Here is a 21,406-nt window from a genome sequence, read left to right on the forward strand (position 1 = left end):
ACTTGCTTTCTAGGAGAGACAACAGATAAGGTAATGCTCTGAGAGGCTGACTTATTGTCACTCTTTGTTTGAGCAACAATAGAAGTAACATCCAAATTTGGGACAGGGGCTTGAGTTTCAATAGAAGCCTCAATAGGAGAAACAGATATGGGACAAGGTGAAGGAGGATCTAGAGAATTGGGAGCAGACGACAAAACAGAAGCGCAAGGTGAGGGAGGAGCAAGCGAATTAGTTGACGGTACTATTACAGAAGGAGTTACCGACAACAAAGGAGTATCCAATTGAGAGAGAGGGCTTTCAAAGCCGTACTGATTTAAGATTTCCTCAGCAGCAGCCATGTCACTGGTCAACTGCATAGAAATCTTCTTCAGTTTTAAAAATTGAGCCCTCACAGCACTATACATTTTAGAAAAGTTTATTTGTTTTTCCAAGCAAATCGGACAAGACCAGCGTATGCCTCCACTACCAGCTTTAGAAGTAGACATAATCTTGTCATATTCACGCCCAGTAAGACCTGCACACTTAGTATGCATCATGTTATCACACAGCCAGCAACTTATAAATTGCGCTTGTGCAGAATCAACTGTTTGCCTGAAAGTGCAAGCTTTTTTGCAGCAACTCATATTGGCAATTGGGATAGATCACAAAATTACTGAATGTAAACAGAAATGTAAAAACCAAGAGAGGTATAAATGTGTTGAGAGCGAGTCCAACAACAAACAGCCGTCACAGAGCGCAACGAAAATATATGTTGAGAGAGCGAGTCAACAACAAAAACAGCCGTTACAGAGCAGATCAAAAGTCCTCAGCGAGAGAGTATACTTGCACACCACAAAAATCAAAGATTCAAGGGAGGCAAATACAACAACCGTAGATAGTGAGAGCAACTTATGCACACACTCACACAAACTTAGAAAGAGTGAACTGGGGAGAGCGCCAACAAATAGAAACACTAAAGCAGAAATGCAAATAATGAAACTAATGAACCGACACTGCACACAAAGCTTCACAAATTAAAAAAGCAAATTATTAAAAACACAGTGAACAACGGATCAAACCTTGCACAGGAAAATATAGATATTTGCTATATACAACCGAACCGCAATTATGTGAAATTTAATAAGAATAATTAACTAAGAAAACAAGAATAATTGAAGAGCACAATAGTAAACACGTCTGTTAACTCTCACTGAGAACTCTCTCTGAGAGTTGCTTTAGCAAATACATGCATATCCATATTATATTCAAAATCTGAAAGTTTCATAAAGACAGTCCATCCACAAGAAAGTTATTAAATAATTAAAATTCGATGAATCATCCCGTTATGTTTTTATCGAGTAAAAACATTCATGTTCAAATCAGATGCAACTATAGCTAATTGTGAATGATTTTTCTTTTTTTAAATTTCTCAAATATTCAATATAATATGTAGATCATATGCTGAAAGTTTCATTAAATTCCGTTCAGCCAAAAATTAATAAAAAATAATCAAATATTTGGCCAATTAACAAACGCACGTGCAGCAGCTACAACAGCATCGTATGCGTGTGCACACATACATTCAAACTTCTTCTAGAAACATTCGTTGAATCACATCAGCTGTTAGTTTCGTTTAGTTTTGGTAGATGGCGCAGCAGCAGTGAATCTATTTGAGTTTTGCCAGCGCCAGCAGCAGGAGTGGGGTGGCCTAGTGTGTTAGCTGCATGACGCTCGATCGAGAAGTCGCGGTTCGAGTCCCGATCGATGCAACTGATGTTAATATTTCTTAATTGTTTCAAAATATTTTTATTCGCACGGGCCTACGCGACTCAACGCTGTCAGGGCGAACAGCATCGCACGATGGCAAAGAAGGCTCAGCTAAAGGGCGGTGGACGCACAAGCTCATCCCGGACCTTGAACCATGGGTCAACCGTAAACATGGCGAGGTTAACTTCTACCTTACGCAGATCCTCTCGGGTCATGGATGCTTTCGGAGCTATTTGAAGCGCTTTGGCCACGAGGAATCTGACGAGTGCCCCTGGTGCGAGCGAGGGCATGTGGAAGACGCCAACCACATTCTTTTCGAATGTGGACGGTTCCTGGAGGAGAGGCGTCGTCTGGAAGAGGCAGTGGGCCGCTCCATCAGAGCGGACAACTTAGTCAACGCCATGCTGGAATCGGAGGAAGCTTGGGAACTAACAAGCACCTTCGCGGCCACGGTGATGATGGAGCTCCGCAGAGCCGAGCGATCGAGAAGACGAGCTGTCCCAGGCTAAGGTAGCGCATAGTGCTTGCGAAGCAATGCTTTACGGCCGTCCCGCAAGCACCGCGCGCTATCCTAGCCACCACGCAAATTGCAATTTGTTATATAATTTTGTCAATAAATGAATATAAACAAAAAAAAAAAAAAAACAAAAAAACACACACACACACAGGAGTTCGAGTTGCGTTTTCACGGAGTGCGGTCGATGTCATCGTGATCCATCGTAGACAATAGCTTGAACTGTGTTTTCCCCTGCGAAAGTGGAAAGAACTGAAGTCAACGTGTTTGCTGTGGGCGCGGCGTACCCAGCGACCTCATAAAAACTACCAGAGACTTACTGCGCGGCGGTTCGTGGAATTCCCAAGCGGTATAATTCGGTGGTGCAAGAGAGGGGGGGCGATAGCGTCATTGTTTTGGCGTCAGGGCTTCTTTCCTTTCCTTGTCTTTTGTGGGCGCGTAAATTTTGTCACTTTAGGCGTCACACTTGCGCAATAATAAAAATCAGGTGCATTCACTCTAACAGCTGTTAGTAGTGCTGGAAATTGCATTGGGCAATCAGCTGCTCACTTTTTTTTTTTTTTTTGTATATATATTTTAAGCGCTGAATCTGTACAATGCAAGTTTAGTACCTTAACAACACAATTAGATTATTTATATAGAACCTAACCTTCTGATGTATTCAGGAGGACTTACAAATAAACTAAACTTATCTAATATTTTTGGCAAAACCCAAGCGTTTTAATCGCCTTAGTGGTCTCGCAGGAAGCAATCTTCTCGCTAGTCTGCTCCGGTGTCTAGCCAGTCTATCACTATATCGGCTAGTGTGTCTCCCAATCTGTTCCTCCACAGTAAACAGTTTCAGATCTCGATGTAGAGTTGAGCCGCGCACATACCATGGGCAGTTTGTAATTTGCCGCAATACACGATTTTGCAGGACCTGTATGCGTTTATAGTTTGATTTTTCGCATATTCCCCAAATCTGCACACCGTAGAGCCAAATTGGGGCTACACAGTGGACATAAACCGCTCTCTTAGCTCTGAGTGACATGGTGCTGCGTCTGTTGAGCAGCCATCGCAGTTGTTGCATTGGAGTATGGAAGGCAAAGTTTAACATCATCAGCATACATAAATATAGTAGAATATGAGATACAGCTAGGAAGGTCATTTATGAAAAGGGAAAAGAGCAATGGACCCAAATGGCTACCCTGAGGTACACCAGACGATACAAAGATCTCTTTAGACATAGCTGTTCTCAGCAAGACTCTTTGGGTTCTACCTATTAAATAGGAAGAAATCCAAGACACAAGTCTAAGAGAAAATCCTAAGCGTTCAAGCTTAAGAATTAATATGTGATGATGTACTGAGTCAAATGCTTTACTGAAGTCAGTTTGCATTTTTTTTACCAAAGCTGTCATTAACGAGCGAAGTAAACTCAAGTAAATTAGAGGATGTTGATCGATTTTGAACAAAACCATGTTGAGATGGTTGAATAATCGATTTGCAAAAATGCTGCAAGGCCGATGTTATGATTTTCTCAAATAACTTCGGAATAGCAGATAATTTGGCAATGCCTCAACAATTGGAAATATCAGATCTTCCACCTTATTTATATAAGGGAATGATAAAAGAATCTTTCCAAATTGACGGGAACACAGAAGTATCCAAGGACAAGTTAAACAATTTTAGTAGTTGTGACTGAAGAGAAACACTGCACTCTTTGATGCACCAGGAGAGAAAGATGATTTCAATGTCCTAATGGCTGCAGCCAGAGAGGCTGCAGTAACTTTAGGAGCATTTATAGACCCAAATTCAGTAAGTGAATATGAATATGAGTTGATGTAGAGATCAGCACAACAATAAGTGGATTGAAAAAAATCAGCAAATAGATCAGAGTAATCCTGGTCATTGCAAGTTTTTACTCCACCAAGGACAAATGAGGACGGCAAACCAGAAGATTTACGCTTCGAATTAACAAATGAGTAAAATTGTTTGGGATCTCGAGCAAACTGACGTTTGCAACGTATAAGATAATTCTCATAACAACTAGAATTTAAAAGATTGAAATTTGACTTGGCAATGGAATATTTGGACCAGTCAACACTTGAACCAGATTTTTTATAATTTCTGAAACATTTGGTTTTAATGTTTCTTAAGTTCGAAAGTGTTTTGGTAAACCAAGGTGGCTTATTTGAAACCGGCGAAATACGGCAGAGAGGGACACAAACATCCATCATATTATCGCACAACCAGCAATTTATAAATTGCGGTTGAGCAGAATCAACTGCCTGCCTGTAACTGCAAGATTTTTTGCAGCAACTCATATTGGCAATTGGGATCAAACACAAATTACTGAAAACTGTGGGGGGTAAATTTTAACAAAAACCGAAATTGCATAAATTGCATATAAGCATACATTAAAAATTTGGAGACTCTAGCAATTAAGGTGTAGGAGATATAATTTTATAACTGCTTTTCGATCAGGGTTTTTATCGATAAAAAAAAGATCGGAATGAGTTATCGATTTTTAATGATAAACTCGATAGCCGCGCTGTAAATACATTAAATACATTACGTTAAAAAAAATTGAAGTCTCTAGCTCTTATATCTTCTGAAATCGACGCGTTCATGCGTACGGACAGACGGACGGACAGACAGACGGACAGGGCTAATCGACTCAGCTCGTCACCCTGATCAAGAACATATATGCTTTATGGGGTCTGCTACGCCTCCTTCTGCCTGTTACATACATTTCAACAAAACCATTATACCCTGATTTCCCATTGAAAATGGCTTCAGGGTTTAAAAACAAGTTTTCCCTTAAATCCACCGAAATTTAAATTCTAACCATACTAAATGTGCGTATTTATACTAGCAGATTCTTAGAATCCCATCAGCAGATAGTTTGATTTAGTTTTGCTAGATGGCGCTGCAGCAGTGAATCTATTTCAGTTTTGCCAAAGCGGCTTTTGAAAGTGAGATGGCGTAGTGAGTAGCTGAGCGTTGCAATTTATGTTAATTTTTTTTAATTGGTTCAAAATATTTTTATATTTTATTAAGTGAGTTTTGTATTTCATTTATATTTTGAAATACATCGAAATTGAAATTTTAGCCATACTGAATGGGCATTTTTATTAATTGGTCTCAGGGTAGTATCTAGTGGAGCACTCTCGACATGAGTTTTCTTACTTGTTAACGAAAGTGAATTAGTATATTGATTTCGTTCAATGTCCGTCTCTCCGTATGAACGCAGTTTATTTCGGCGCTAATGAAACTAAAGACTTGAAGTTTGGAACACATACTCGTGTATATCTCCGATTTATAAAGTGTTAAAATTTTCCCGATCCGCCCACTAGGAGCGTGGAAAATCGGAAAATGAATTTTGCGAAATGGCAGAAATCATATTAGTTGAAGAGCTAGAAAGCTAAAATTTGGAATGTAGATCAGATCAGATCAGATCATCGACCACCCAAGATCACGAGCTAAGGCGGATATATCGTGGCGTGGCAAATCGGATTTAACTGTATCTAGAAAATCAAATTTATATGTCTGCGCCCATTAGGGGCGTGGCAAATCGGATCTGAAGATGTAGGGATTTTTTAAATTCTGCTATATTGTTGACACTATATATATATATACTCAGGCTGACCACCCAAGACCAAAAAGCTTTTTCGCAAACATGTCCGCCAACAGGGGGCTTGGCAAACCGCAAAAGTTTATATCTCTTAAAGTATAATTGATAAAAGCATCAAATTTGGATAGTTAAGTTACTTGTAACTTCCTCTAGCGATGACCCAAAAATCAGTTTTGCGCCTCCTTAGGGACGTGGCATATCGAAAAATACCCTGTAATTTTCACATTTTTTTTTTTAGCGTAAGCATTAAAATTTTGCAGTTATCTCTTTCTAACAACTGACTAAAAATGAGGTGTCCACGCCCAGTAGGGTAGTGGCAAATCGGGGAAAACTACATTTTATACAGTATTAGAGCTAAACTTAGCTGCAAAATTGCTGATGGGATGTGAATGAATATTCCGCAGTCGGTAACGTCCGACTGCAACGTTCTTACTTGTTTTTCCTAGATCCGTGTGTGCTACACGCATATCGAGTTTTGCTTCAAAAATCAATATATTGTCCCGTTACTTTGTTATCGATTAAAACATTATCGGGAAACCAGTTGTTAAGGCATTTGCATATAATTGAATTGATATGTATTGAAATTCTAATTCTTTCTCTGTTGCCTCGCTTAATTCAAGCTTTGTTTGGCGCCGTTAGGGTGTTACAGTTTCTTTGCTTCTTTTTTCGTCTCGCACTTTCGCTTTCCGCGCATCACTTGCGCAGATAATTTCGCTCTTACCTTGCGCTCTTCATTTGCATGCGCGCTTGCAATATCGTTTGCACTCGCGCTTACATAGTAAATTGCGCTCTTACTTCATGCTCATCACTTGTTAGCTCGCTTGCAATATCGTTTGCACTCGCGCTTGCACATATGGTTGCGCTCTCGTTTTACTGTCCCGCTTGCACATGTTAGTGCGCGCTCATTGCATGATTACTTGCAATATCGCTTGCACAGTAGCGCTCTTGCTTTGCGCTCAGTAGTTGCTTTCGCCACTTGGATTTATTGTTGGTCAAAACTTGCACTCTCGCTTTGCGCTCATCGTATGAGCTCGATCTGCACTAATCTTTGGTATTCTAGCTTGCAATTTCGTTGCGTTTTCACTTGCACATACCGGCGCGCTCTCGTTTGTGCATGTGTATGTTTGAATGAATTGCACTCAATTGCTCTAAACAGTTAAGTTTCACTCAATAGACCACTTACACTAATAGTCACTCAACATTCTGGTTGTCATCTTTGCTATATCGTTAACAGCTGTCTGTAACAGTCTGCCAGCGTAATATATTGAGATTTATTACGATCGCGCGCATTTGCTAACATTCTTGAGTTGCTCTTCGCTTGTTGTCATACATTATGTAAACTTTTATTTGTCATACCCTGAACCCAAATAATAATGTTATCGCATATCCATATGTCATGTATGTAAATAAATAACTTAGCAGAAAAGGACTAGGTATTAGCCTAAACTCTTCAAACATTGTAAAATACCATTCACAACATCATGTAATTATAACAAAGAGTGAAATAAATTGAAAATTGAAAAAAAAAAAAAAATTGTTTTTGATTGAAATTGGTTTCAACTGAGCATCACTTATAGCATCATGACTGGCAAGCGAGGAAAGAATCGGTCTACGGTCTACGAGTCATCATCGGAGCGTGTCGAAGCTCTGTTGGCCGTATACAAAAATGTTACAAACGATATAACTCGCATAAACATATCATTAAAAGATTACACTAAACGAGTAGAGCCATTTGAAAATGAATGTCGACTTTATTATTGCATTACGTTCATAGAAGCCTAAATTAGTTCAGCTAAAAAGTAACACGACATTACTTACTGATTTTGATCAAAAAAATTTGACAGCTCCGAAATTAAAGAACTTTTAGGGAAAATACCATATTTTTCAACTATTCCTAAATTAAAAGTATTTTTAAGATATATTCTGCTATTCGGGGCGGAGACAAATCCAACAAATCAAAAACCATGAAAATTGGTGCAGCAGATCTCAAATTATAAGTTTTGTAACAACTAACCTTTGTTTTATATATATAGAGACTGTTAGGCGGTACGAAGTTCGCAGGGACAACTAGTATTTAATAAATAATATACAATTTTAGACTTTTTGCATATTATGTGTTTACATTTTCCAATATAAAATTTCTGGCAGCGCTTTCTTGCCTATTGTTGCTGTTCCAAACTCCTAGCAAAATCACGTATGTATCTGCAACATACGATATTTGGCCAAATGGAGCAAAAAGGAGAAAACCCCTTTATAGCATTTGATTAAGGAACGTTTAGTGAATAACTTGCCACTTAAACATTTCACAACGGATTCTAACATAATAAGTTATCTTCCACGAAACAGAAATATTTTTAAGCTTACGGCTGAAAATTCAATTAGTAACACATTGACGTATTTCACACTAAATCAAGAGGAACAGATCTTTTGAAACATATAATTTAGCATACTTTTGGACAAACTTTTCGTAATTAAACTTTTTCGTAAATATTAATTGCAATGGTCTTTTTTTACGCTGAAAGATGGAAATTATTTCTCACACTTTTCGCAATTCACAATGCAATCCTGAATCAGCTTACTCCGACAAAGCTAAAAACATTACAGGCAGTCCCCAAAGGAAAAAAAAAATTGCGGATTCGAGATTAAAAAAAAAATTTGGTTTATGCCGCACTATCGGTATTTTTACCCATAGTGCATCGATAAGCTCAGTGTCACAGAGCAGATTTCAAACGCCATGCTCATCCATTTAGTAATGATGAGAGAATCATAACTACAATAAACTTCCATTGTGTGATTGTGAAGCTGCCTTAAACAATAGGAAAAGAATTGGGAAAGCTTCACTGGCAGTCGCTCGGCCAAGTTAGCCACAGAGTCCTAAATGCGTGTTTTGTAAAAAGAATGATCACTTCATTCACTCGTGCTCGTCATTCGCAGCAATACCCTGTCAGAAACGTTTTGCGTTCGCAAAGAGCTATCTGCTCTGTATAAATTGTTTGCGAACAGGACACTCAGCTGCTGCTTGCAAATCAGCCCACTGTCGTGTGTACTCTAAGCCGTACTATACCATACTGCATAGATACAATTCTGAGGCAGCTCAAAGTAGCTCAGCAGTTGTATCAGCAGTCCCTCGTGTCACTTCGTCACAGATTTCATCTGTAAATCACGCACGGATAGCCTCTGATCAAGTTCTTTTGGCAACTTCAGTTGTGAAGATAAAAGATCAATCTGGATCTTATCACTTAGCTAGAGCATTTTTAGATTCCGGTTCTCAAGTAGAATTCATAACTGAGGAACTTGCGAAACAGTTGAAATTAACAAGGCAAAGATCTGGGATTCAATTGTTGGGCATTTCTAATTGTCAGTCATCTGTTCGGCACAGCGTTCAAGCTTCGATAGCGTCCCGAACGGACGACTTAGAAATCCGAACAGACTTTAATGTGTTACGTTCCGTTTCGTCGTATCAACCAGAGAAGCACACTGAACAGATCAAGCTGATCCTCAATTCAACAAGCCACAACGTATTGATTTGTTGCGCGGTGCTGATATCTTTTTTGATATATTAAGATAAGGCAAAAAAAGGGACCTGATAACAGCCCAACATTGCAATTGACTGCCTTTGGTTGGATTGTATCTGGTCGCTGCCGAACATTGAATGCAGCTAATAGTTCGTCGACTTTCATTAGTGTCGTAAACGACGACATAGTTATAGATTCAATAGTTCGCAAATTCTGGGAGTTGGAAGAAAAGCCAAAATCAATTAATTCGAATTTGTATACCCCAGAGCAACTACTGTGCGAGAAGTCATGTGTAGAGACTATTTGCCAAATTACCTCGGGTCGGTTCAGAGTGTCGTTGTCATTCAAGTTAAGCCCACATTGTCTTGGTACGCCTTATGACACAGCCAAGCGAAGTTTTCTGGCCTTGAAAAGATGAATGAGCAAGCAAGCAGACATTCGGCCAATGTACATTGATTTTGTGAAAGAGTACTTGACCTTGGGTCACATGAGCCCAAGTGACAATCAAATTCCGAAAGAGCCGCATCATTTCATCCCATATCAATGCGTGCTAAGACACAAGTCCTCATCTCAATTGTCGCTGAATGATCTACTCAATGTGGGTCCGACCATCCAGCCGCAGTTAAGATTTCGACTTTGTCCTTGGGTTGCTACAGCAGACATCGCTAAAATGTATCGTCGAATTGAACTTGACGAGTCCTACCGCAACTTTCAAATTATTGTGTGGAGGGAAACTCTCACTGATCCGTTACAAATCTTTCGCTTGAATACTGTAGCGTAAGGGACAGCGACAGCGACATTCTTAGCAATTCGATGTTTAAAACATCTAAGCCACTTGCATGCTTTCACTCATCCAGCTGCTGCAAGATCGTTAGCCCAAGATTTATATGTTGATGACTTGACAGAAGCAGATAACGTTGAAGAATTGTGCGTGTTGCATCTAGACTTGATAAAAATTCTTCAAGCGTTTGGGTTTCCTCTCACAAAATGGTCGTCCAATTGTAAACAACTCGCAGCACAACCAGCTAGAAACGATATAGTCATTGGTCATCAAGAGGACACAAAAACATTGGGATTAACTTGGAATCCGATGAATGACAGTTTTAGATACTCCATGAACTATCCAGTGGAAGTTCAACAAACCAAAAGATCCGTTTTGTCATTTGTGGCAAGGTTATACGACCCCTTAGGTTTGTTAAGTCCGATCGTAACTCGTGCGAAGGTCCTTTTACAAGAAGTGTGGTTGTACAAACTTGGGTGGGATGACCAATTGCCTGTTCAAATGAGGCAAGAATTTGAGGCAGTAACTAGGTGTTTCTCAAATCTAAACTCGTTACGTTACGTTGGCACACTTAAATCGTTACGTTGGCACACTTAAATCAAAGGGATGTCAAAGGGATGTTGTTGTTTAGACGTAAGAATGCAAACAGATAAGGGTATCACTACCAGGCTGCTAGTCACCAAATCTAAGGTAGCGCCTTTGAAAACAAAATCTGTTCCGCGGCTGGAGTTGTGTGCTGCAGAATTGTTAGCTACCTTGTGGGATGCGGTAAAGAAAATACTTGATTGTCCGATTAATCAAGTCACATTTTGGTCATTCTCGGAGGTTGTGCTTCATTGGCTGCGAATGCATTCATCTAGCTTGAACACATTCGTTGCTAATCGCGTTGCAACCATCCAAGAGTTGACAACTAAGAACTGCAATTACTATGATCGCGGTCGATGACGTAACAAATCCCGTCATACAACTTATTGAATCAACTTCGTCATTGTCTAAGTTAATCCACATAGTTGCATATATGTTCCGCTTTATCAATTGAAAACAAGAGAGTCATTCTTCACTTCTTCCTACGGCTTCTGAGTAGGAGGTCGTTTATTGAAGGCACCACTAGCACATAATGCCAAATTCCCTTTATTGCTTCCAAAAAAGTGTCGTTTCGTGACGCTTTATTTGGAGCATTTGCATCGCTCTCATTGCCACGCCAATCCACTAGTACTAATGGGCCTGCTTCGTCAGCAGGCTTGGCTGGTCAATACTCGAGAGGCTTGCAGCAGTCCGAAAATGTGTACATTGTTTTCGCTACAAGCCATTTGAGATCAGTGGAGTGGCCTTTTATGGTCCAATACTAGTTTCGCTGGGAATTCGTGGCAAATCGTCAGTCAAAATGTATATTGCCATATTTGTTTGTTTTAATTCGAAGGCAGTGCATCTTGAATTAGTCACCAATTTAACCTCAAATTCATTTCTGATGTTCGATCCAGGTTCGTTGGTCGACGTAGGCTTGTCCGGAAGCTTTGTTGCGACAATGCCACCAATTTCGTGGGTGCTGCACGCACGCTGGACCTCAAGAGTACGTTCTATGGCAACACAGCGGACATGGAAATGTTTGCTGCGGAGCGGGGGATAGAATATGTCTTCATTCCTCCCCGGCCTTTGGGAAGCGGCAGTGAAATCTGCCAAGGGATTACTGCTGAAGGCAATGGGCAGCGCAATCTTACGGTAGGACGAGGTGGCCACCTTGCTGGTCGAGGTCGAGGCCGTGCTCAATTTGCGGCCAATGGTCACTCCCAGCAGCAACCCCAACGACGGCGAAATGCTCACGCCAAGGCAAGGAGCAACGCTCGTGCCGCAGAAACCATAGCCGGCGGAGGTGGTAGGGTGCGCGTAGATTTCATTAAGACAAAATCTGGCACCTACAAAAGGGAAATTCATCGCGTTGGCCCGCTGCCAGTCAACTAACTTATACTTAACAAGTAAGAACTTTGCAGTCGGTATCGCCCATACCGATTGCAGAAGGCTAATTCACAGCCCAAACGCTGTCAACCAGAAATGTCAAATTTAGTGCGCAACAAAAAACAGGGCATGATTCCATTAAAATTGGAAAATCATCGATAGTTATTGCTATGATCATTGCATCATTGCATTCAAATTACATACATGTGTATATAATTTATACAATTTTGACTTTTAATAATATATATTTATATCCATATATTGGATACCGGCTTCAAGCTAGCAGCAGATCAGCGCAATTTTCCTATACATGTGCACACACTCATCGTCTATACTATGCGTACAGACAGAAGCGCGCCTTTTCTCACATTCTTAGAATTTCGATTGATTTCTGGACTTTCTAGCCGTTACTGTAGTTTTGTCTGATGACGCTCTATTACCAAGCTATACTATTTTAGCAATTGGCTGGTCAAGCAAAGCAGTAGCGCGGGTGCAAAGGGTGACGCAAGTAATGTTAGAGTAGGAGGTTCGAACCTGTTCGGTGTTATTTTATTTGCGAGCTTGAATGAATAGCACTTAATACTCTTCGTTTTCTTAGTCGAATAATTTTATAAGTTTAAATTTGTTTCTTCTTAAATAGCCCTCAAATACATACATATGTATACGCAAATACATACATATTTATATATTTATGTAAGTCTGCACGCATAGCATCAAGCATTCCAGCCTTATGTATGTACACATAAATGCGTACTGTAGCATATTCTAAGAATCTCGCTGCGATTGATTTATCTTTGCATTGTTTTTGAATTTCCAACCTCTACACTGGCTTTTCTTTGCTATGTGGCGTCATAACAATAATGTGATTTTGTTTTAACTGCTGTTCATCAAAACGACGCGGTGGTGCTGTAGGCTGAAGCGTCGGCGATCTTTATTTTAGATATTTTGACATGTACATGCTTTTCGGCTGGGGTGCGAGTTCAAATCCCGCGGAAAACTCTTTTTTGTAAATTGCAAATTTTTTTGATATTTTAGCTTTTTTTATATTTTATTCATTTTATAAAAATGTTTCCTTCCCTGCTATCAATGCCTATTAAGCCTACTTATGTGAACAAATACATAAATAGATAGCTGACGCATATAAATGCCGCAATATAGGCACTATAAATGCCGATTGCCACGCCCCTAGTGGCCGTAGACTCATTTTTGGCCAGTTCTTTTAACGAGCAACCGGTAACCTAAATGCAAAATTTGAATTCGTACGCTCAATAAATGTGAAAATTACAGGGTATTTTTCGATATGCCACGCCTCTAATTAAGCTTTACAATTATTTTTGAGGCATCGATAGAGGAGGCTTCCAGTAACTAAACCATCCAAATTAGAAGCTTCTAGCTCTTAAAATGTAGGAGATATAAACTTTTGCGGTGTGCCACGCTCCCTATGATAGAGCGGAGATATATCCGCCATAGCTCGTGATCTTGGGTGGTCGACGCGGACCTGCATACCAAATTTCAGCTTTCTAGCTCTTCAACAAACATTATTTCTGGTATATCGGAAAATGCATTTTCCGATTTGCCGCGCCCGTAGTGCCACTTTATAAATCGGAGATATACACGAGTATGTGTTCCAAATTTCAAGTCTCTAGCTTCAAGTCTCTAGCTGGACAGACGGACAGCAAGACGGACATTGCACAAAACCAATATACTCTTTCACTTCGTAAATGAGTCTAATTATTTATTGAAGCCCTACGGCCTTTCAACGCGGCCGATGTTAAGCCATTTGCATATAATTGAATTGAAATGTATTGAAATGTAATATAAGAAATTGAAGGAGTGAATTATTAATTATGAGCCACTGTTAAATATTTGTTTTTGTGAGCGGGAGCACGGTACTGCGCTCTAATGGTGTCGCTCTCTGTTCGCATATAGATGCGCTCTCGCTGTGCAAGCTGCGCTTGCGTTATTTGATCTAATAAACAGTACAAATGGAAGCACTGGTGCCAGCACTTCGTGTTAATTTCAAAGAGTCCGCAAGTTGCAGTCTACATATTTGATTATTTATTATACACTGGCCCATCGAAGGACCAGACGCCAAATTTAATTAAATTTTAAATATAGATTCATATGTACTTTATAGAATTTCTATTTTTGTCAAAATTTACCCAACCCTATATTAACCCCCTCCACCCAACATTTGTAAAATGCGCATTTCAAATGCTAGAGACTTGTGCTTTGGCAAATACATGCATATCTAAAAGTGCTCCTCCGTTTATAACTCGGAATCTGCTGGACCAATTTTCATGGTTTTTGATTTTTTGGATTTGTCTCCGTTACGAGTAGGATAGTAGATCTTAAAAATACTGAAAAAAATTGACGAATACTTGAAAAACGCGTTTTTTCCCTAAAAATTCAAATTTCTTTTGATACTCAGTAGGCTTGATAACAGTGTCAGTTTTCGGTCCTGCTATCATATTATACAATAGTAAATAAACAAATGTAGTCAGTCAGTCTACGGCACAGCCTCAGGCGAACCTGACTATTCATAAAAAAAACACACATTTTATAAAAATAATACGCGTGAGTACAAAAGCTAAATATCTGGAAAATTCAGATATTTGTTTGTCTCAAACATAAAAGTATGTAACAGGCATAAGGAGGCGTGGCAGACCCCACAAAGTATATATTTTCTTGATCAGGGCGACGAGCTGAGTCGATTTGGCCCTGTCCGTCTGTCTGTCCGTCCGTCCGTCCGTCCGTCCGTATGTATGAACGCGTCGATTTCAGAAGATATAAGAGCTAGAGACTTCGATTTTTTTTTGTAAATGTCCGTAATTACAGCGCGCATATCAAGTTTATCATTAACAAGTAAGAAAGCTCTAGTCGAGACTGCTCGACTACGAGATCCCCTGAACCCTTGGAGCAATAGATATTTCAATAACTTTTCGAGTCTTTCAGCTTACACAAGAAACACGCACACACACACGCGCGTACGCACACACAGGCATACATACACACACACGCATACAGACACACATACACACACACGCATACACACACAAACGCATATACACACACATACACACACACATACACAAACACATACACACACATACACAAACATACACAAACATACATATACACACACAAGCATAAACACGCATGGGCGGCAGTGAGCGCTTACTATGACAACTTAATTGCTTAATAACTTTTTTTGTGGACGTACGATCCTCACGAAACTTTCAGATTATGATTATAACATGGATATGCATGTAATTGCCAAAGCACAAGTCTCTAGTATTTGAAATACGCTTTTTACAAAAGTGAGGGTGAGGGGGTGAATTTAAGGGTGGGGGGTAAATTTTAACAAAAACCGAAATTGTATAAATTGCATGTAAGCATACATTAAAGATTTGGAGACTCTAGCAATAAAGGTGTAGAAGATATAATTTTTATAACTGGTTTTCGATAAGGTTTTTTATCGATAAAAAAAGATCGGGATGAATTATCGAATTTTAATGATAAACTTGATATGCGCGCTGTAATTACGGACATTTAAAAAAAATTTGAAGTCTCTAGCTCTTATATCTTCTGAAATCGACGCGTTCATACATACGGACAGACGGACAGACGGACAGACAGACGGACAGGGCCAAATCAACTCAGCTCGTCGCCCTGATCAAGAATATATATACTTTGTGGGGTCTGCCACGCCTCCTTCTGCCTGTTACATACATTTCAACAAAACCATTATACCCTGATTTCCCATTGAAAATGGGTTCAGGGTATAAAAATCGATAACTCATCCCGATCTTTTTTTCTCGATAAAAAACCTTATCGAAAAACAGTTATAAAATTATATCTTCTACACCTTTATTGCTAGAGTCTCAAAATTTTTAATGTATGCTTATATGCAATTAATACAATTTCGGTTTTTGGTAAAATTTACCCCCCACCCTTAAATTCACCCCCTCCCCCTCACTTTTGTAAAAAGCGTATTTCAATTGCTTTGGCAATTACATGCATATCCATGTTATAATCATAATCTGAAAGTTTCATGAAGATCGTACGTCCACAAAAAAGTTATTAATCAATTAAGTTCTCATAGTAAGCGCTCACTGCCGCCCATGCGTGTTTATGCTTGTGTGTGTATATGTATGTAATAGTTTGTGTATATGTGTGTGTGTGTGTGTGTGTGTGTATGTGTGTGTATGTATGTGTGTGTATGTATGCCTGTGTGTGCGTGCGTGCGTGCGTGTGTGTGCCTGCGTGTGTGTGTGTGTGTGTGTGTGTGCGTGTTTCTTGTGTAAGCTGAAAGACGCGAAAAATTATTGAAATAGCTATTACTCCAAGGGTTTAGGGGATCTCGTAGTCGAGTAGTCTCGACTAGAGCTTTCTTACTTGTTTACTTAGAAATAATGGATAGGGCAATGCAACGTTTGCCAGGCCCGCTAGTATATTTATAATCTATAAATTTTATGAAGATAGTCCATCCACAAGAAAAGCTATTAAACAATTAGGTTCCCATAGTAAGTCACCACTGCAGCCAATGCGTGTTTATGCGTGCGTATACCTGTGTATTTGCGTGTATTTGCATGTGCGAATAATTATTGTAATGTCAGTTGCTCGAAGGGTTCAGGGCATCCCGTAGTCGAGAGCTTTCTTATTTGTTTCAAATTTGAAGTAACAATATAGCTGTAATTAATCTCACTATACTACGCAATTTAACCTATGTAAATATAACAGTAATATGTTAAGATATGATGTGCATAGTTGCACAAAAAAAATTTATATTACTTACAAGGATATAACAAATGGGTGACGTATTTCACGCAATATATTTCGTTCATTTATTACGTGTTCAATTTGTTTTAGTCGAATGACTTCTGCCATTGTTAAAATTTTCATGGCACAATATTTATTCGAAACCCGATCACGACAGAGGCAGACGCGTCCAAATGTACCAGTGCCTGCAATCACAATTTTTAAAACTCAATTAAATATTTCAAAATTAAAAAAATTAAGAACATGGCAGTCGGACGATACCGATTGCTAAAAAAAAACACGTTGGAAAATATATATCTAATGGATTTTGGACTCCCAGCCTGAGATAGATGAACTTTACATAATTTCGGGTATTTTCATACCCTGAACCCATTTTCAATGGGAAATCAGGGTATAATGGGTTTGTTGAAATGTGTGTAACAGGCAGAAGGAGGCGTGGCAGACCCCACAAAGTATATATATTCTTGATAAGGGCGACGAACTGAGTCAATTTGGCCATGTCCGTCTGTCTGTTCGTCCGTCTGTCCGTATGTATGAACGGCTCGATTTCAGAAGATATAAGAGCTAGAGACTTCAAATTTAAAAAAAAATGTTCGTAATTACATCGCGGATATTAAGTTTATCATTAAAAATCGATTACTCATCCCGATGTTTTTTATCGATAAAAACCTTATCGAAAGCCAGTTATAAAATTATATCTTCTACACCTTTATTGCTAGAGTCTCCAAATTTTTAATGTATGCTTATATGCAATTTATGCAATTTCGGTTTTCATTTACCCCCCACCTCTATATCCACCCCCTCACCCTCACTTGTGCAAAAAGCGTATTTCAAATACTAGAGACTTGTGCTTTGGCAAATATAATCATAATCTAAAAGTATCATGTAGAATGGATGTAGTATCCACAAGAAAAGTTATTGAAGAATTAAGTTCCCTTAGTAAGCAACCACTACAGCCAATGCGTGCGCATAAGCGTGCGTGCGTATCTCTGTGTGTATGCGTATGTGTGTGTGTGTATATATGCCTGTGTGTGTGTGTGCATGTTTTTGTGCGTGTGTGTATGCCTTGTGTAAGCAGAAAGACGCGAAAAATGATTTAAACAGCTATTGCTCGAAAGGTTCAGGGGATCTAGTAGTCGGGCACTCTCGACTAGAACTTTCTTACTTGTCGAGAGTGCTCGACTAGATACATACTACCCTGAACCCAACAAATAAAAATGCCCATTTAGTATAGCTGAAATTTCAATTTCGATGTATTTAACAATATAAACAAAATACCAAACTCATTTAATAAAATACAAAAATATTTTGAAACAATTAAAAAAATTTAACACCAGTTGCATCGATCAGAACTCGAACCGCGACCTCTCGATCGAGCGTCATGCAGCTAACACACTAGGCCACCTCACTCCTGCTAGTGGCGCTGGCAAAATTCAAATAGATTCACTGTTGCTGCGCCATCTACCAAAACTAAACAAAACTAACTGCTGATGTGATTCAACGAATGTTTTTGTTGTAGCTGCTGCACGTGCGTTTGTTAATTGGCCAAATATTTGATTATTTTTCATTAATTTTTGACTGAACGGAATTTAATGAAACTTTCAGCATATGATCTCTATATTATATTGAATATTTGAGAAATTTAAAAAAAGAAAAATCATTCACAATTAGCTATAGTGGCATCTGATTTGAACTTGAATGTTTTTACTTGATAAAAACATAACGGGATGATTTATCGAATTTTAAAAGCAAACTCGACGTCCGCGCTGTATATACGGTCATTTAAAAAAAAAATCAAGTCTCTAGCTCTCATATCTTCGGAAATCGACGCGTTCAAACAGACGGATAGACGGACAGACGGGCGGATGGACAGACGGACAGGGCCAAATCGACTCAGCTCGTCGCCCTGATCAAGAATATATATACTTTGTGGGGTCTGCCACGCTTCCTTCTGCCTGTCACATACATTTCAACAAAACCCTTATACCTTGATTTCCCATTGGAATCCCGACGAGTTGATTTGGCCCTGTCCGTCTGTCTGTCCGTCCGTCCGTCCGTCCGTCCATCCGTCCGTCCGTCCGTATGTATGAACGCGTCGATTTCAGAAGATATAAGAGCTAGAGACTTCCAATTTTTTTTTAATGTCCGTAATTACAGCGCGGATATTAAGTTTATCATTAAAAATCGATAGCTCATCCCGATATTTTTTATCGATAAAAAACCTTATCGTAAACCAGTTATAAAATTATATCTTCTACACCTTTATTGCTAGATTTTCCAAATCTTTAATGTATGCCTATATGCAATTTATGCAATTTCGGATTTTGTTAAAATTTACCCCCCCCACCTCTATATCCACCCCCTCACCCACACATGTGCAAAAAGCGTATTTCAAATACTAGAGACTTGTGCTTTGGCAAATACATGCATATCTATGTTATAATCATAATCTGAAAATTTCATGAAGATCGTATGTCCACAATTGTCTTCTCATAGTAAGCGCACACTGCCGCCCATGCGTGTTTATGCTTGTGTGTGTTAATATGTGTGTGTGTGTGTGTGTGTGTGTGTGTGTATGTGTGTGTGTGTGTATGTATGCCTGTGTTTGCGTGCGTGCGTGTGTGTGTGTGTGTGTGTGTGCGTGTGTCTTGTATAAGTAGAAATACGCGAAAAATGATTGAAAAAGCTATTGCTCCAAGGGTTCAGGGGATCTCGTAGTCGAGCAGTCTCGACTAGAGCATTCTTACCTGTTTTTGTTCAAATAGTCAATAGTCTGTTCTCGATTCGCAGAAAAAGAGTTGGCTGTTTGAAACACCCATTTTGGTGATGGTTGAAAAACTCAATGTCCAGAGTGCTGAAATAGATTGGACTTGCTTGGTCGGCCTATCGCAACTGGGACTGATGAGTCAAATCAATTCTTTATAGGGACTACGAAGCTGAAAGATTCGAGCTGAATCTCAGACCGAGAAACCCGAATAAGATAAATTCAACTAACTTATAATAACATCTGTGTCACCATGTTTGCTCGTTTGTCTTCGTATGGTTGTTATTTCATCTAGATATCATTTTGATCGTGTTTTGTGCAATTATCAGATAGGATTCCAGAATATTGTATATTGGGCCCAGCTCGGATATCAATACTGATTGTTCTCTGGTAGTTTTTGCAAGGCCAAATGAGATGAATCTTGGTGCAATATAAACTCATACTCGTCTGGCCAGTAGATGTTGTTATGACAGAAGTTGCTTAATGTTGAGAGTGTTGTCTGCAACTTGTGTATATGCTGCATTGGCGTATCCTTGCCGAACACTCACACTTTAGTTAACTTTTGCATAGCAATACTCTATAACCAGCTTAAGTAGCAATAGCCCATAGTTCATTGTTTCCCCTAATTGTATAATATAGCAAGAAAACAACAGCACAAAACCTAGCTTCCTTCCCCATTATATCAACCCAAACTTGTCACATTCATTAGCAAATCAAAAATATTTAGATACAAAATGCCTATTTCAAGAAGTCCTCAAGATATGCGCACAGTAGAGAAAACTGTTAGTTTGTGTAGTCTTTGTAGCCAAGGGATGAGCAATACCCAGCAATGTTATTGTACCCCTTGTAGGCACAATTTTCACAAACTATTTTTAGAACGGTGACTGGAAAATAAGCAAGAATGTCCATTATGTCAGTCCACATTGGACTCAAGGTCAATTAACTTGGTTATTGGCAACTGTTCACCTGACCCGAAACCAGCTTCAACATTAGCAATTCCCGGTAGTACGCGTATGGTAACGCCAAAGCATTAGGTGAAGTTCCGCCTGAGTCTCTAGAGCATCCCCAAGAACGATCGCTCGAAGGCAGTGAGGTAATTATATCCGGTTTAGATGCAAGCCATAATTCTGACCGAAACGTAGTTCCTCCTCCAAGAGGCATTAGTACCCGCCGACGAGGCAGACCCAATCGAGCGTGCCATATTCGTCGAGAATCAGCAGGCGTTGATTATAATATAATTCAGCAAATGATCGAACAGTCAGTCACTCGTGTGATGTCCACACTCCGTATTGATTCACGGCCCAGTTCAAGTGATTTTATGGGGCTTTGCAAGCATTTGCACATTCTTTTCTCTGGGAAAGCTAGAGATTGGTTCTGGAGGCACCATAAACAGGTAGATAGAATTGTATGGAATGATTTTTGTGCAGCACTTCGACAGCAATATAAAGATTATCGCTCAGAATTTATGAGTAAAGAGTTAGTGCGACATAGAAAGCAAAAAGTCGGTGAATCTTTTGTTGCTTTTCATGATTCGGTAGCTGCATTAATTGATAAATTTGGCCTCAAAATAGGCGAAGAAGAATTATTAGAAATTCTGCAAAATAACCTGTTGCCTGAGATGCGGCACAAGTTACTGTACCAATCTATCAGCTCAGTTCGTCATTTGCGTAGGTTAGTGCAAATGAGCGAAAATTTAACAAATTACCTTAGAAGTTAATCAGACAATTTTTCTCGACCA

The 21,406-nt window shown here is 39.3% G+C and overlaps 1 protein-coding gene across 7 annotated transcripts in view; it reads right to left on the reverse strand.

Annotated features, from left to right (window-relative positions):
• Pka-C3 (Protein kinase, cAMP-dependent, catalytic subunit 3) overlaps positions 1 to 21,406 on the reverse strand; it is a 124,191-nt gene that overhangs the window by 51,551 nt on the left and 51,234 nt on the right. For all 7 annotated transcript variants that reach the window (XM_089468397.1, XM_089468396.1, XM_089468395.1 and 4 more), the window contains one exon: positions 16,921 to 17,089. In XM_089468397.1, coding sequence (XP_089324523.1) covers positions 16,921 to 17,089 — 169 coding nt within the window. The remainder of the gene's footprint in view (positions 1 to 16,920; positions 17,090 to 21,406) is intronic.

This window comes from Drosophila arizonae, chromosome 4 (assembly GCF_054131065.1).
Source record: "Drosophila arizonae isolate 15081-1271.41 chromosome 4, UAZ_ARI_1.0, whole genome shotgun sequence".
NCBI lineage: Eukaryota > Metazoa > Arthropoda > Insecta > Diptera > Drosophilidae > Drosophila > Drosophila arizonae.